This window comes from Gigantopelta aegis, chromosome 14 (genome assembly GCF_016097555.1).
Source record: "Gigantopelta aegis isolate Gae_Host chromosome 14, Gae_host_genome, whole genome shotgun sequence".
In the NCBI taxonomy this organism is placed as follows: Eukaryota; Metazoa; Mollusca; class Gastropoda; order Neomphalida; family Peltospiridae; genus Gigantopelta; species Gigantopelta aegis.
Genome location: NC_054712.1, coordinates 25,427,013 through 25,445,121, shown reverse-complemented (window position 1 = coordinate 25,445,121; position 18,109 = coordinate 25,427,013). Strand labels below are relative to the sequence as shown.

Sequence of the window (18,109 nt, the reverse complement as noted above, 5' to 3'; positions counted from 1 at the left end):
CACAGCCACCACACCGGCATATTTTTCTCTGATCGTCAGACTGGATGTCGCCATTCCGCGAGCAATCCCCTGGTCATAAACAGCACTAGCGGAGTTATTACGTAACTACTGGCCACATGGCCTCCACTCCTGCGCTAGGTGTGTATTAGAAAAGCTCGACGACCGTCGCGCAAAGGTATCACGTAACAAGTTGCCCACCTGGGCTAAGTGCATTTGGAACTGCACACGGCCTCTAAAACAATTAATATCGCCACAGGCGAAAAGAAATTCAGAGCATGTACCGTCACAGTTTGGTTTTTAATTTATTTCTAAATTACAATCACTATTGACAACTACACATGAATAATGGGACACACATTGGGTTACATCTAGAGGCCTTAAGGGCGACATGTGAATATTATTATTAGTGTTTATTTCTCTTTATCATCTTTGTACTGGATTCATCATCATCATCATCAGTGTCGTCGCCATCGTCATCCAGAAATTCGGTGATCCAAGAACAATACTGGTTCACTTTGGCACGAATTTGCGGTCTCGCGTCCCTTTTAGTGTCCACCGGCACCGACTCCAGAATATTTCTCGATTTTGGGCCCTTATCAAAGTAATACATGTAAGTAAGAAAGTGTGTGTACGTATCCCTAAGCAAATTCCACTGTAATTTCTGCATGGTGTTTGCTATGGCATCGTGGTACATGTTCTTCTCGTAATAACGTCTTTTCTTTTCTTTCAAATAATCCCGGTTGATGTCGAATTCACGTCCCTTGCTGCTACATGTTATTTGAAAAGACTACTCTATGAAGTGACAGTGGCGGGTTACATCTTTAATTATGTGTCTGGTGCTTAACCATACATGTATGTCCAACACTGTTTAATTGTAATGGAAATGTGTTGAGTGCATCAATAAATAAAATATTTCTTACTCTCTTAACAAGATAAAAATATTAAGGAAACTATTTTTTAATAGTAAAATGATAAGTACTCCAAAGAAAAATGTTATTATTGGCATTAATTTATTGAATGATTGATCAATGTGTATTTTCAGTCAAATTGTTGTGATGGCTGAACTTCATCCAGAGCCACGTGTACACCAGCAAGAAAGTCTAGTTCCTGTACAGCAGCCAGACATTCCAGCCTCTGAGAGGCAACCCATCCAGACTTCTTCACCATCTTATAATTCTCTGTTGAAAGAAAAACTGAAACTGGAAATAGAATGTCTGAAGCTAAAAAAAAAATATTTGAAAATGAAAATTGAAAACCTTGAAGAATAATTTTTAAATAAACATAACGATGTAGAAATGTTAAAACTTTATTTTCCATTGACAATTTTAACAATAAATTACATTAAATTCCAAAACAATATATCACTTTTAATCATGAATAATTTCATTTCAAAAACAAAATTGAAATATAATTATGATATAAGGTGGTGGTAGTATTTATATCCGTGGCGTTTATGTCGGTTTATACGTTGCAGGTAGGAGTTTTAGCCACATATGTTACTATTGTCGTCTGTGGGATTTGATTTGCTAGTATACACCCAATAGTACAGCTGAGATACATGATACATCCTTAAGAGGTTTGATAGAGAAAAACACACATTAATGAATGTGTTGTATGTACGACTGGATTATAACTGTATGCCATTTATGCAGTCGGATGGATTAATAACTTGTTTCGGATCAACCACTGTTTATTATTGTTCTTTATAACAAAGGAAATAGTTTTGTATTATGTGTAATATGGTGACACATTTATAGTGGCAAACAAAGCTGAACAAGGTTTTCCTTTAGTGTTCAAAATTTAGACTCATTATATGATTGATCTTGAAAAATGAAAAGTCTGTTTCGGTAGCCTAGAGATAGCACAGGGTCTATTAAGTAAAACAGTAAAATATAGGTCAAAGTAACCTACCAGTGGTACACAATACACTGCCATCCCCCGTTGGAGTTGCATACAACGTTTGATGATCCTATATGAATTGATAAGAAAGATATGCCATGCACAATGATTCATTTCAATGTGTAGTAAACAATAAACAAAAGAAAAAAGTTAAAGCTTATTTTGTTTAATAAATCAATATGCTGTAGTCGTGTTGTTAATCATCGGCTATTGGATGTCAACAATTTGATATTACTCATAGTCTTAGACTAACCACAGTACATTTTTCCATTAGTACAAAGGGATCTTTGTATGCACAGGACAGCACATACCAACACCTTTGATATACAAGTCATACATTGCCATCTCATAACAGACCCATCAAAGGCTGGCATTAAGTTATTATCATTATCAAATAATGATTTGTTATTGTTATTAATACAGTGTTTGAAATGTGACAACACCAGACAATGGCTATTTGCTTTCTTGAATATGCCCTGGCTGTAATTCATGAACACTTAAAGTAGATTAAAACTTGACTCCATAATGGATAATATAAACAACAAAATATAAGTAATGTTTGATTTCAATGATCATAAACAGCTTTAATACTGGAAAAATATGTCTTAGTGTTTAACAAGTAGGGTCTGTCCCATTAATATTTATTAATATTTGTTAATGCTTACATGAAAAGTGAATGCTTACATGAAAAATGATTAATGGCAAACAGCTGTCTGTATTGGGCCCCTGCAGCAAGAGGGTTCACCACAACTCCATCATCTCCTGGTACCTCTCCCTGTATATGTCCATCATCTGCCAGGGGCAAATCTCTCTCCTTGCATATATTGTGCAGAACAGCACAGGCAATTGTAACCTAAATATTAATAATTATGTTTTAATACAGTTTTCATAACCAGGCAGTTGGAACCTAAATATTAATAAATATGTGTTAATAGGTATCATAACCAAATAAAGTTAATAATTTGAAGTAATACATTCATTTAATTGTAATTTAATAATGATCATTTGTTCAAAAGTCATTATAATGATTAATTTACAGTTTGAATATATAATGGAAATATTTCAGTTTTCTGGGGGTTCTTTTCACATTTATCTCTTTGTCATAATCTATTATAGGCCTACTGTTAATGTGGATTACAATAAAAGAAGTTGACATGTTTCTATCAACGATTTGTTTTGTTATACTTTTGGTCTAGACACTTAAAAACAAAATACAACTGATCAGACAATTATTAGTATGTTTTAAAATGTTCAAATCATTAATTTCAGCAAAAAAATATATCAATAATCCTTTGCATTTAGATTTTAATAGCATATGTTTGAACAATGAAATGACTTTTCTGCTTACACATATTTTTCTTATTCATCTAGGAATAAATGGAATATTTCTTTCAAATTAAGAAATATATTTCTATATTACTTTACAGGTAACCAGCCATAATTCCTTGAAATACATCAATGAAATACGTCAATTAAATAATCTTGTCTTTGTTGTTGGTATGCATTAAGTGTACCTTGCAAGCCTTTTCAGGTCGGAGTCTTATTTCCCCATGTAACACATGAAATCGTCTCTTCATCTGACCAATGACTCTTTCGACGCAGCTCCTGATCTTCTTATGTGATCTTTTAAAATAAGCAAAAAAAATTATTGAACTAATTAATATATGAATTATTATATATGTGATATGCAGATTCTACATTACTGTCATTTGCATGTATTGAATTAAATTGTATTGCTTTTTATTGACTTTATTATTATTAGCTCTATTTTTCATTTATTTATTTACTTCTTATTTATTACATGTTTAAGATGTATAACTTTTTAAAAGCCACATTGTGCATTTCAAAACATACATGTATACCTTGGCTTATGTAGTAAAGAAACCAAGTTTCGTTAAATATTCATTCATTCATTCCTATATAAATAACCTAATATTGCACTGTACATTTTTTTTCAGCCATAGCTGGGGAGGAAAGGGTGATGGGGGTGATGTGTGTGTATGTGTGTGTGTGTGTGTCTGTGTGTATGTCTGTGTGTGTGTGTGTTTGTCAGCGTGTGTGTGTGTCTGTATGTGTGTGTGTGTGTGTCTGTCTGTGTATGTGTGTCTGTCTGTGTGTGAGAGAGAGAGAGAGAGAGAGAGAGAGAGAGAGAGAGAGAGAGAGAGAGAGAGAGAGAGAGAGAGAGAGAGTTATAGCATTTTATTTTAACTTTTATTTGGATGTAATATGATTTTTGGGTTTCATAATATAATTTACATTTGGGTTCATTTGATGCTTGTTCTTTCATTTGGGTTCATTGTGTATTTTACTATTTGGATAAACCATCAGACCGCAATAGACTGGTTCATGAACATTTTCAATAACTTTTGCCAACACGTGATTTCAAAACTGTGAAACTTTGATTTACCGATTGTAATTCGTCTGTGGACCAGGAAGTGGACGAAGAAATGGTGTTAGAATCCATCTTCTACAAGGATAGGCGCTGTCGCCAAGCAAATGACAGCTCACTGGTACACGATGATGTTCAAATAGTTGGTGCAGCCCGCTGTTTGTCAGTATCCTCGAATCATGCGTTGACCCTGGCCATCGCGCTACAACGTCTATTATTCGGTCATCACTATCAACCACTATTTGGGTGTTAATACTGTGATATCGATGCCTATTTACAAATTCGTTTTCATTAACTGTTGGAGCCTGAATTTGGATGTGGGTTCCGTCAATGATGCCAACAACACCGGGAAAGTTCGCAACATTATAAAAGCGCTGTTGGTGACGGCGAATTTCGTTTGGATCAGTTGGAAACTTTATGAACCTTTTAATTATTTCATTCGATGTCAAACTATCGAGTGTTTGTTGCACAATTCTAGATACAGTGGGCTGACTCACCCCATGGTCATCGCCACTACATAATTGAAATTTCCCCGTAGCCAGGTATCGTAAAGTAACAAGAACTTTGGTTACGGCGTCAACTGACTGACTCCTATGAGTCAGTGGACAAATATCCTTAGCCAAAAGGTCAGTGATATATTCTATACTATTTCTATCAAACCTATACCTCTCCACAAGTTCAAAATCGTTATAAAGATTCAAAACTGGCTTCCTTTCATTAAAATATCTTGGCAAACGCCCAGCAGCCATTTTATCTTTAGAATGACTTAAGTTGATTAAAAAAAACTTAAGTCTGGTCGGCAGGTGGCTAAAAAGTTAAGTCAAAAACGGACCAAACTTAAGTCTAAGTAGGTTGATAAATATGACTTAAGCTGTTTTATGAAACTTAAGTCAAAATTGTAAAAACTTAAGTATTTTTAGCTGACTTAAGTTTTTTTTATGACTTAAGTTCCTTGATAAATACGGGCCCTGGTGTATATATATATATATATATAAATTATTCCAACTGTAGATATTAATGTACCAAGTATTTAATAATATACTGAGTGGTTAATAAATTGTGTAATTGAATGTTACGTAGCGTATATCAATGTCTTTGTTTGTTATTTTCCTATACTTTTCCTCTGTGGGAGCCAGTGCACCACGACTGGTACATCAAAGGTCGTGGTATGTGCTATCCTGTCATGGTGCATATAAAAGATCCCTTGCTGCTAATCGAAAAGAGTAGCCCATAAAGTAGCGACAGATGGTTTCCTCTCTCAATATATGTGTGGTCCTTAACCATATATGTCCGACTCCATATAACCGTAAATAAAATGTGTTGAGTGCGTCATTAAATAAAACATTTCCTTCTTCCTCTGTGGGATAATCCCGCCGATATTTTGATGAATCTTACACCAGTGTCTACGGTTATCTAAACGTGACAAAATTGTAATGTACGTCTGTAAAACTTATTTTCATAAATAAATAAATAAACAACAAGAACAAAAATCATCCAACAACTACAGAATATATAATTTTAAATATTTACTATATACAGAGGCGGATCTAGGGTGAGGGTGAGGGGCCCGCCGCCCCTAAATTTTGCAATAGTTATAATTTTATTATATATTAATTTTCATTTTTTTTACGATCCCCATCCAAAACTCCTCCAACGTTCCCTTGGCATTCCACCTCATGTCACTGCCCCCCCCCCCCCCCCCCCCTCCCAAATGGATTTTCTGGAGTCGCCACTGGTATAAATGAATACAGGTCAAACCGATTAGAAAATTAACGAGCTACTCTCAGCCTACTAAATTCCAAACCTATATGTAACTCCCTACCTTTTATTCTTTAGAACGACCACCAAAACTGTGCCAAACTTCCTTCATTAAAATGCGCATTCATTTCCCTTTGGCTTAATCCTACGGAACATTCCAAATTACATAGCACCATACCACCCCCCGCCTGTTACCGACTACGGTTGGACTGCTGGTGCTCCCTTGCACCTGCCAGTGCAGGCGGTCCCTCCTTCCCTCCCAACCCTTTCCTGTCCTGGACGGAGGAACTGGCTGAGGCCGGTTCTTGTGTCCAGGACAGGCGTGCGCTACAACAGCTTGCTCTGAATGTGCACGTTAAACAATTTCCCAATCCCAATTTCCCAATCCGATTAGAAAAATGTTGTCCATTATTTTAAATTATAATTATTTGTAACAACAATTGTCCTAAATAAAAATAATAACAACAACAACAACACAACAGTAGTTTTGGGAAATGATAAATAAGATTTCAGTAGTTTGGATTATAAATACATTATCTCACTACCAAGTGCACATGAAGTCATCCACTGATGTAGTTGTTAACAAATTACACACTTCTTGGCTAATGTCTATTTCCTCAAAGTAAAAATCTACTTTTATAGACACAAAATTAATCAATTATCTAAGTGATCAGAGTAGATTTCTATTTCTTTCTTTCAACCCAGAGCAAGTTCTTAAGAGCTCTTTCTCCCTAATCACTAACCAACTAACAACTAACCCACTGTCCTGGACAGACAGCCCAGATAGCTGAGGTGTGTGCCCAGGACAGTATGCTTGAACCTTAATTGGATATAAGCACGGAAATAAGTTGAAATAAATGTGTGTGCGTGTGTAAAAATGCATACGTATAAGTAAACACCTTATTGGGTTTTTTTTTTTTTTTTAAAGATACCACAAGAGCACATTGATTTATTGGATGTGAAACATTTTGTAATTCTGACATATAGTCTTAGAGAGGAAACCCACTATTTTTTCATTAGTAGCAGGCAATATTTTATATGCACCATACCACGGCTTTTGATATACATGTACCAGTTGCGGTGCACTGGTTGTAATAAGAAATAGCCCAGTGGTCCAATCAAAATGGATCGATCCTAGACCGACCACGCTTTACCATTAGGCTACATCCGGCCCCTCCAATGTATGTAGACATTGAAAATTAAATATGAATATGAATTATTAATCATCTATCTAACTGATCATCGGTCCCCAGTTTCCCCTACATGTATGTATAAGTATTCTCTACATCGACAGATACTGATGCAAATGTCTAGAGGTTTGCGACTAACAGTCTGTATTAGATGCAGAAAATCGAGAGAGAAAAAATCGACTTGATGTAGTAAGAATATAACAGGTCTTCAATACATGTTTTAATAAAATGATAAAACACTGAAATTTTGTGTTGGAAAGTTTTTGCTGTAAGCTATACCACTAAATGTATCACCCACCGAAACAGATTACCTAGTTAACAATATTTACTGCTGATACGTGCTACAGTCTCTGACGCACGTGCAGTACACTTATCTACTTAGCGGCCAGTTTAGTGCTCCTGTCAAGTGTAGAAATACTAACAAAAAGGTAGGTATTTGAATAACAACTGTCTGTGTATAAATATTGATATGCTTTAGAACCGAATGCTTATACTCACCAAAACTGGTCCACCCATGATAACGATAGCGGTTTAATTTATTTGCAAAGTGAATTATCCAACTAGATGAAAAGGAACGTTCCAGGTATATAAATTATTATTAATATTATTATTATTATTATTATTATTATTATTATTATTATTATTTGGTCCGCATAACAGTGCCGAGTGATATGGTGTGTGTGTGTGTGTGTGCTTATGTTTGTGTTTTAACGATAAACATGTGCAGTATGCAGTGATAAGTGAACAAAAAAACCATGGGCGGATCCAAGGGGGGGGGGGGGGACCAGGGGGACGCGTCCCCCCAAAAAATTGTTCAAGTGCCCTCAAAATGTCCAAGTGCCCGTTTTGTTTGTAGAATTTTTTGTTTTTTAAGTAAACAATAATTATATTGTAGATAAATGAAATCAAGATTTTCGTGTACATGCGCAAGCTTGCAGATATGTGTCTGTGTTATTGAGTCTCAATGGGGCCCCATTGAGGTTCTAACGCGAGTGACGCCAATTTACTTCATTATTGCTAGTATATTATGACGTAGAACTGTAGGAATTCATATTAATTGTAAATATCAAAACTTGTAGTAAGGTGCCCTTTTGACGTGTCAATGTGCCCTTCTTTTTTGGTCCCCCCCTAAAAATATTTCCTGGATCCGCCCATGAAAACCCCACAAAAAAACTAAACACGACTCTATTGGTAATGATATTCATAAAACAGCCTGTATTCAGGCTATCTCACCTAGAATAAAATGAGACTGATATTATTACTCCACTGTGTAAACCCACTGCTCAAACAGCGTGTGCGGTCTTGACCTGTCAAACTGAAGCAGACGACACCAACTGTGTGTGTGTGTGGGTATAGATATTTGTTTTCACACAGCTTCCAGGCAAAAACATGGACAAACAAGAATATGAAGGTAAATGTAGTTGAAAATCTCACTTGCATTATTAAGATATATTCCTATACTTAAGAAAACAAAAATAGACTTTAAAGGGACATTCCTGAGTTTGCTGCATTGTAAGATGTTTCCGACTACTAAAATATTTCTACGATTAAACTTGCATATTAAACATATTTTCTTGTTTAGAATATCAGTGTCTGTATATTCGATGTGTTTCTGGTTGTCTTAATATTTGTTAGAAGCCCAAACTGGATTCTGTCTTCAAATAATTTCGTACGTACGAATTTTTTTTTTTTTAGGAAATAAAATGAAATTTAACCTAGTACAACTATTAGAATGATCAGAAACACATTTAATATACAGCCACTAATATTTTATGCAGAAAAATATATCTGATATGTAATTACAGTTATTAAAAAGTCTCTGTTAGTCGATAACATCTTAAAAATTGCAGCAAACTCAGGAATGTCCCTTTAATGTTTATTCTCTTCAAATGGTGTTTATCTTCAACTACAATATATTGTATGTTACGTGATGGTTGTGTTCAGATTCTAGATCATGAACTTTAAAATTAGATTGTAGAAAAAACAGTGTTATGTAATTGTACTTTACAGGGTTCAAGCTCACCGTGTCTGATACGAAACGTGTCATCTTGTCACAACAAGGCAAACATCACATATAGATAATATACTTGAGTCTCCGTTAGAAATACTTTTTAAGATCTTCAATACGCCCACGTTTTGCACGATTACATGCATGTATATGATTTTTTAGTGGTAGGATGGCCATCATCAATGGATCCATTGACGTATCTATATTCTATTCTAATCAGTAAATCCACCCATCATTGTTTGTGGAAGAGTGCATATAAAAGATTCCTTAGTTCTAAAATAAGAATTTTTTTAGAGAGTTTCTTTCGAGGACTACTTGTCAGACGTTACCAAATACATCTTGTGTTTGACATCCAACAGCCGATTATTAGCTAATTAGTTTGCCCTAGTGGTGTCGTTAAAGAAAACAAAATGTCCACCCATCGCAATCATAGGCTATGATCTATACTGTTCTATTTTTGAGGAATTTCTCATTTTATTTAAGATGCCTTATTGCTGATTATTGGATAATGAGTTTCTTCTGTAAACCAAGTGTTGCAGAATATCCGGTAGGCTACCTATTACTAATTAACATCCAAGTAAACATCATTAACCGGACCTTATCTACCCTAAAATAACTAAAGGGTAGTAAACTCAAAGAGTCGGGTCACGGGTAATAGAAATATATTTATAGCCTGACAAAAAATGCACTTTCCAGTGGCGGATCCAGAAAATCCATTTAGGGGATGGGTGGGGTAATGACATGAGCCGGAATGCCAAGGGAACTTCTTCTTCTTCTTTTTTTTTGGGGGGGGGGGGGTTGGAGGGGGATCGTAAAAAAGAAAATTAATATATAATAAAATTATAACTGTCGCAAAATTTTGGGGGCCCCGGGCCCATGCCACCCCCTAGATCCGCCTCTGCTTTCTGGCCGCGTATGTAGGAATTTTAGCAGGGAGGGGGGTCTAGACTGTCGAGTGAAGTTTATAGGGGGTTCGAGTCATGCTCCCCAGACAATATATTGAAAAAAGAAAGAAAGAGAATGTGCCTGAGACGGGAGCTTCGACACCCTGACACCCCCCCCCCCCCCCCCCCACACACACACACAATGCACACGCGCCTGTCTTTAAGAACAATGTTTCTATTTTTCTGGTGTGGTGGTGAAGTGTGTATGTGTGTGTGTGTGGGAGGGGGGGGGGGGGCAGCTATCCTCTGGCTCCTTTTGATACGGCCATGGTTAAAGAATAAATATTACAAAGCGTGTTTACATAAATAGCCTACATTCTGGGCCCACATTCGTATTAAATTGTCACGAACATCTAAACTTAATATATACTAGACTATGCCTTGTCATCTGTGCTGATCAGTTTGTCCCCGCTAACGTACTAAAAAGTGTAATAAATTACCAGGATAACGCTTTTGTTATCCACACTCAGATGGAACGTGCACATGTTTACTTAGGCTTATACATAAAGTTTAGGTGTAATACGGTTTCTTTGTCCACCCTAGACTAAAAATTAAAATGGCACGGGTATCATTATGTACATGTTCAGATGTTCTTACTAAATTAATGTTTATTTTATGAATTTCCCCATGTTACAGGGCTGACTAGACTAGCATTGTTGTAAAAGTAAAGTTTTGTTTTATTTAACGACGCCACTAGAACACATTGATTTTTTATCTTATCATCGGCTAATATGGTCATTCTGACACTGTTTTTTTTTAGAGGGAAGCCGCTGTCGCCACATAGGCTACTCTTTTACGACAGGCAGCAAGGGATCTTTTATTTACGCTTCCCACAGGCAGGATAGCACAAACCATGGCCTTTGTTGAACCAGTTATGGATCACTGGTCGGTGCACTCACTCAGGGTTTGGAGTCGGTATCTGAATTAAAAATCCCATGCCTCGACTGGGATCCGAACCCAGTACCTACCAGCCTGTAGACCGATGACCTAACCACGACGCCACCAAGGCCGGTAGCATTGTTGTAATGCATTTTTATTCATATTTTGAACTGTTCTTTTTTTCGTGCTTATAACCAATTAAAGTTCAATCACGCTGTCCCGGGAACACACCTTAGCTATTTGGGCTTTCTGTCCAAGACAGTTGGTTAGTTGTTAGTTGTTAGCGGTTAGTGAGTGTAGTGGTCTTACACCTACCCACTGAGTCGTTAAAACTCGCTCTGGGTGGGAGTCGGTACCGTGCTGCGAACCCTGTACCTACCAGCCGTATGTCCAATGGCTTAACCACGACACTACCGAGACTGGTTTTATTCATAGCATACTCGACAGTACACACCTCTTATATAAGCATTTGAATGTACGCATACGTAATTATAAAGCGAATGCTTGGAATCGGACCAAAAGAAATTAGCATGCAAATTAGGTATTGGGTGCGCCAATCACTATATTTGCGTTGGTGTTGAGCGTCGTTAAACGTTATATTTAATTACAAACGCTATTACATGCCTGAGTACCACTTGATACATCATTCATGATCTAAACCCCAGGTACATTCCATTGTAAAAGTGCAAAAGTATCTATATTCTAATTAGTAGAATGTCAATTTAGTTCGGACTGGAATCGATCGCCGTCCTGAGAGTACTAGTAAATAAAGTTCTGTTCTGTACTGGGCCCATTTCTATTTCTCGATCCAGCCATTGTATCGGGACTGGTATATCAAAGGCCGTGGTATGACATGTGCTATCCTGTGTGGGATGGTGCATATAAAAGATCCCTTGTTACTAATGGACAAATTTAGCGGGATTCCTCTCTAACACTATATGTCAAAATTACCAAATGTTTGACCAATGATTAATAAATCAATGATTATGTGCTCTAGTGTTGTCGTTAAACAAAGTAAACTTTAAATTGTTTAGATCTGTTCGAGAGTTATTTATGTATTATTTGTTTGAAAATATACCCACCGCTTCCAAAATATAATTTTATTTAAACCGAGTACGTTTAGAGGGAAATATTGCCACAGATTGATCAGGAATAACTGATAATTTTACAGTCAGGTCAAGCGGAATACATTATTCATGGTCATTGTGACCTTTTCCACAAATTCTTGACCTAGCGGTCTGTGTAGGCCTAATCTTCACTTAGTCTACAGTAATCTCTGACATAACCACCAGAGATACACCGAATATTTCTCCTTATATTATTTATAAAATTATCTGTATATTTCATGTTCAATGGTACTGACACAGCGTAGTTTATCTTATGAATGTTAAATGAATGAATAACAGAAATCTCAAGTTGGTGATGTAGTTTCTTGTATTTTACTTTCCAAACATGAAACGTGATTAATAAGTTAACAACATGGTGATACAGATAATATACAAGTCAGAGCTCTTGGGTGAATGACACACAGGTCTCCCCATAGAGTTGACATTATCTCTCGGATCTTCCAGTAGAGTTTGTGCTTTGTGAGAGAACTTCAAGGCGTGTGAACAGTATCTGTTCTCCCCGAGTCTGTCTGTCATGGTCAGGTCAGGTCATAGGGTTTTACGTGCACATTCAGAGCAAGCTGTTGTAGCGCACGCCTGTCGTGGGCACAAGAGCCGGCCTTGGCCGGCTCCTGGCCTCAGATTACAGTTATCTTCCCATTTGGTTGTCCAAAATCCGGAAGTTTCACCGCGCAAGTAGTCTGCTGTTTGACTGTGATTATTTCATGGCAGACAGCTATGAAGTGGCAACTGTTTGACTGAAGTGACAGGGGATAGCATGTAGTTTGTAAACATGTGTAACTTGTTGACATTGAAGACTTGTTTGTGGTAATTCCGGCCCATGCAAAAGTAGTGCTTTTTGTGTAAAATGGGTGTACTCCGGCCTGGTTTAGAGGGTGTGTCTGTTTAAACCAATATGCTGGGAGAAAGAGCTGGACAACAGGGGTTGTCCTTTTCAGGGTATGTGTCCCCCATGCAGGCAAAGGTACATACAAAACTTCACGGGCCTGCTGATATTAATAAAAATGTTATAGCCACTAAGGCTATATAGAAACATATAGCGAAATTAATTGTGGTCTGAGGCCAGATTGTTTTCCTACCAGTAAAACATGTGATCTTTTATATGCTCTTTCCCATAAACTTGCTTGGAATGGAAAAAACCTGAGTTGATCGATTTTGCAACCCATCACACCTTAAGCAAGTGCTCTACCACTGAGCTACATCTGGCCCTTGTGTTACATAAAGACATCACAAGATGCTAATCATGTACTTGAGGCTAGTAGATCTAGGTACTGGCTCCCACCCACAGCAGGTTATAATGATTTAGTAGGTACTAGGTATAACACCACAACACAGACTTCTATTTCATTAACAACAAACAACTAATCACTACAAACAGCCTACATAGCTGAGGTGTGTGCCCAGGACAGCGTGCTTGAACTATAATTGGATATAAACACACAACTAACTATAAATGAATGAATGAATAATCATGCAGTTCATGTATAGCACATTGCAGTTACTAATAAGTATAAATATTTTTTGTATGTTTCTAATGTATTTTATTATATATTGCATTGTTTTAGATGGGGGGGGGGGGGGGGGGGGGCGGGACCGTTAAAAAATGTGTTGAGTGCGTCGTTAGGTGTCCCAAGTGATTTGACGCTATATATAATATAACCGAAGATTGCGTCGTAAAATAAACCATTGCTTGTTTTCTTTCTTTCTTTCTTGGGCGGGACGTAGCCCAGTGGTAAAGCGCTCGCTTGGTGCGCGGTCGTTTAGGATCGATCCCCGTCGGTGCCCCATTGGACTATTTCTCGTTCTATCCAGTGCTCCACAACTGGTGTAACAGGCCGTGCTATGTATTATCCTGTCTGTGGAATGGTGCATATAAAAGATCCACTGCTGCAAATTGAAAAGAGTAGCCCATGAAGTGGCGACAGCGGGTTTCCTCTCTATATATCTATGTGGTCCTTAACCATATGTCTGACGCCATATAACCGTAAATAAAATGTGTTGAGTGCGTCGTTAAATAAAACATTTCCTTCCTTCCTGTTTTATATATGGGGTGAGATTTAGCCCAGTTGTAAAGTGCTCGCTTGATGCGTGGTCGGTTTGGGATCGATCCCCGTCAGTGGGCCCATTACGCTATTTCTCACTCCAGCCAGTGCACCACGACTGGTACATCAAAGACCGTGGTATGTATTATCCTGTCTTTGGGATGGTGCATATAAAAGATCCATTGCTGCTAATCGAAAAGAGTAGCCCATGAAGTGGCGACAGCTGGTTTCCTTCCTCAACATCTGTATGGTTCTTAACCATATGTCCGACGCCATATAACCTAAATAAAATGTGTTGAGTGTGTCGTTAAATAAATCATTTCCTTTTCCTTGTTTTAGATAGATGAAATATTGAACAAATTGTCTCCTTCCTTAGCATAATTTTAACAGACGTATTAAACATCATTTTAAAAAATAGATCATTGTTAAAATAACTGAAAATTATTAAATATACTGTATACTCTATTAACTTTAAACAGTATTTCTTAAAATAAATTAATAAATAGATAAATAAAAATAAAAAATAAATAAATTCCATGTAAATTCTTTCTTTCTGTCTTTTTTTGTGTTAACTGAATCTTCACTAATTAATATAGAGGCAATTTATGTGTCATAATGTTGATCCTGGAAAGAACTTCTTTAAATGGTGTTAAGTTGAGCAGATCCACAGTTGATCCACAAACTGCTGCTGGTCGAACATATTCTTTGTCAAATAAAAACACAAAATGCAACACAGACTTTTCGTAAATGGCACAGTAATTATTAAAATAAAGGTAGCTTCTTTCTAATATGTTGAAAGGAATATCAGATTTATGGATAATTGATCACGGTTATATGTAGGATAGCATTCAAGATAAAGTAAAACTGCCATAGACTGTAACTCTGGATGTTATGGGTTACCTAGCTTGAACTTTCCAGGCAGTCATCTACAATATACAAGGTATATCCAGAAAAGTTTTGAAAAAAATCGGTGACGATATATTTTGAGGGTCAAGGTCAAAGGTCATGTCGAATTATAACTTTCCGGGGGTTGATTTTCTAATATTTGGTCTATATTAAGAAATATTTGTCTATTAAAGACCTTTAAAAAACACATTTGAATTTTTTCTTTACCTATAATAGTAAGAAAATTAGAGCCTTTTAAAAATCGATTATATCCTTAACGAGGTCAAAGTTCAGCGACCTGTATCTCGACGATTAATTGAGCTAGAAGTCTAAAACTTTGGTTTAGAGGTTTTCTCATTGACTACTATAAGTGTACCAAATTTCATTAATATCTGAGACGATGTGTCCTAAAGTGATTGATTTGACATGGAATTCCCCAATAATTAATACGGCCTTTGATATGCCAGTCGCGGGGTATTGGTTGAGACGTGTGTGTGTGTGTGGTGTGTGTGTGTGTGTGTGTGTGTGGGGGGGGTATCTGGTCTTTTAATGATACTAACACAGTGTAGTTTTCTTTGTTACAGAGTGTAGGTTTTCTTTGGGGGTGTTTGTTATTTTCTGACGAATGTAAAACATGATTAACAAGTTAACGACAATGTGATACAGATAATAATGTAAGTCTAAGCTCTTGAGTGGACGATAGAGTTGACACTGCGACTGAGAACTCCAAGGGAATGAACAGCAGAGCTGACCTCCTTGAGTCCCCGCTTCATTCTATCTGGGTGTATAATATATTTCGGTTTCCTTAGGTCTCTCTGGGTCTATTTTATAGGACGCGACTCAAATGATTACGTGCTAATGTGCTTTGGTAGTTTATTTTTTGTCAGTAGTGTTGCGCTAGGCAACATACTAGGCTAAGACCTCTTTTGTGAATTGTGTCGTTAGTCGGCACATACACATTATTTTGTCAAATGATAAATTGTAATGTACTAACTGCTGCCGATTCTGATATAATAATAAATAGGTACGTTTCTTGGCAGAAGAGGGCAACATTTAAAATGCATGGTATTCTTGATTGCTGTAATTTAGTTGCACACTAATCGGTCTGATCGGCCAAAGACTAAGTTAATGCATAATTGGTATTTGACATACTAAAAATTAATTGAATTATACATGCACGCTAAAAATATTTATCATCCATTAAAGGCTTTTGTAGAAGATATCGCTGGCACTATACATGGGCGGATCCAAGGGGGTGGACCAGGGGGACGCGTCCCCCAAAAAAATTGTTCAAGTGCCCTCAAAATGTCCAAGTGCCCTTTTTGTTTGTAGAATTTTTTTTTTTTTAAGTAAACAATAATTATATTGTAGATAAATGAAATCAAGATTTTCGTGTACATGCGCAAGCTTGCAGATATGTGTCTGTGTTATTGAGTCTCAATGGGGCCCCATTGAGGTTCTAACGCGAGTGACGCCAATTTACTTCATTATTGCTAGTATATTATGACGTAGAACTGTAGGAATACATATTAATTGTAAATATCAAAACTTGTAGTAAGGTGCCCTTTTGACGAGTCAATGTGCCCTTCTTTTTTGGTCCCCCCCTAAAAATATTTCCTGGATCCGCCCATGCTATAATTTGCGATATCTCCAGCGATATTCTCATAGGAGATATGCTTCTTCTTTTGTTACGTCACTGTGTATGTTTCAGCGCTAAACCTATCATTTGTGACGTCACGCTACTGTCGTTCTGCTAGTTACCGAGTCTACCGCTGCCAAATATAGTGACATTCAACCCACATTACTGACATTGTTTACAATTGTCGCAAATGAAAAGAATGATAATGGATGATAAAAAGAATCCCCCCTCGTGGCCTGTGATATCATAATTTATCAGCACTCGTTGATAAAAGTATAAAAATCCTCGGCAAGTCTCGGATTTCATACTTTTATAAACTCGTGCTGATAAATTATGATATCACAAGACACTCGGGGAGTATTCTCTATATAAATTACATTTGAATACAGTTGTAAATGTTCCACTATGACAATACCATTGTTCTGTTGTCACATGCAGGCTACATTTAAAGGCGCTCTGTCACGGATGGTTGACCTAATTAATGACCTAACAAAGTATTATCTTAAAATATATAGGCCCTACATTTGATTTCTCGCTAAAAGTACTGTATTTAGCCACCTACATAACTACCATAACCCACTAATTACTGATATTTTGTAAAAATAATTGAATTATGTCAACGGTCCATAATTCAGGAAAAAATAACGGCTATTTGGAGCGAATAGGTGTGACGTATCATTTTTGTAGTCACGTGATGGGCAACCCTCGAATAACTGCAATGTCAAAACGATTTGCCCAGCTCGTGTAATGAGAACGCTTGACCGTCCTATGCGACGTAGGGTAAATCGAAAGAAAAACAATGAAAATAAGTTATAAAAAGATATATAAAGATGTACTGAATGATAATAAGCTTATACATTAATTTATTTTAGCAACAGAAGCATTTTAAACGGCGACGATTCGACTAGTTAGGCCTTTGCATGTACAGATAAATTTATCGTTTGTTGTTCTCGGAAAAATCTAAACACCTAAACACCGCATTCATTTTTTGTCAAATTTATTATTATATAAAATATGCCATAATCCCATGGGTAATTACAGATGGCTTGGAATAGGAATTACTACATTTTTAAAGAATGCTGTGAACTAGACGGTGTTTATGTCATGTCATGTCATAGGGTTTTACGTGTACCTTCAGACCAAGCTGTTGTAGCGCACGCCTGTCGTGGGCATAAGAGCGGCTCTCCGTCCATGACAGGAAAGGTGGGGGGAGGGGAGAGGAGGGACCGCCTGCACTGGCAGGTGCAAGGGATCAAATCGGTAGCAGGCGGGTGGGGGTGGTGGTGGTGCTATGGAATTTGAATGGAGTAGTTAAATGCCAAAGAGAAAAGGGTGCGCAATTTTGATCG

The 18,109-nt window shown here is 37.0% G+C and overlaps 2 protein-coding genes across 3 annotated transcripts in view; one reads left to right on the top strand and one right to left on the bottom strand.

Annotated features, from left to right (window-relative positions):
- Positions 1-796: 796 nt before the first annotated feature.
- LOC121388931 (putative nuclease HARBI1) lies at positions 797-5,431 on the bottom strand. 2 transcript variants are annotated; one of them, XM_041520479.1, is made up of 5 exons: positions 4,307-5,431; positions 3,414-3,522; positions 2,584-2,752; positions 1,912-1,969; positions 797-1,178 (listed from the first exon to the last, which is right to left on the bottom strand). In XM_041520479.1, coding segments are annotated over exons 1-4 (1,011 nt in total). In that variant the 5' UTR covers positions 5,038-5,431; the 3' UTR covers positions 797-1,178; positions 1,912-1,967. The 2 variants fall into 2 exon arrangements, with proteins under 2 accessions (XP_041376413.1, XP_041376412.1); XM_041520478.1 differs by having other exon boundaries at positions 801-1,178; positions 1,912-2,752.
- Positions 5,432-8,625: 3,194 nt separating this feature from the next.
- The window catches only part of LOC121389155 (b(0,+)-type amino acid transporter 1-like), a 46,765-nt gene continuing 37,281 nt past the window's right edge, over positions 8,626-18,109 (top strand). Inside the window, exons 1-2 of the mRNA XM_041520764.1 lie at positions 8,626-8,647; positions 9,247-9,297. Coding sequence (XP_041376698.1) covers positions 8,626-8,647; positions 9,247-9,297 — 73 coding nt within the window. The remainder of the gene's footprint in view (positions 8,648-9,246; positions 9,298-18,109) is intronic.

Coding starts and splice junctions, on each gene's coding strand:
- LOC121388931 (XM_041520478.1), bottom strand. CDS start 5,037: ATGGCTGCTGGGCGTTTGCCAAGATATTTTAATGAAAGGAAGCCAGTT. Junction 3,523..4,306: donor CCACAGACGAATTACAATCG/GTAAATCAAAGT, acceptor TTATTTTAAAAG/ATCACATAAGAAGATCAGGA. Junction 2,753..3,413: donor GACCTGAAAAGGCTTGCAAG/GTACACTTAATG, acceptor ATTAATATTTAG/GTTACAATTGCCTGTGCTGT.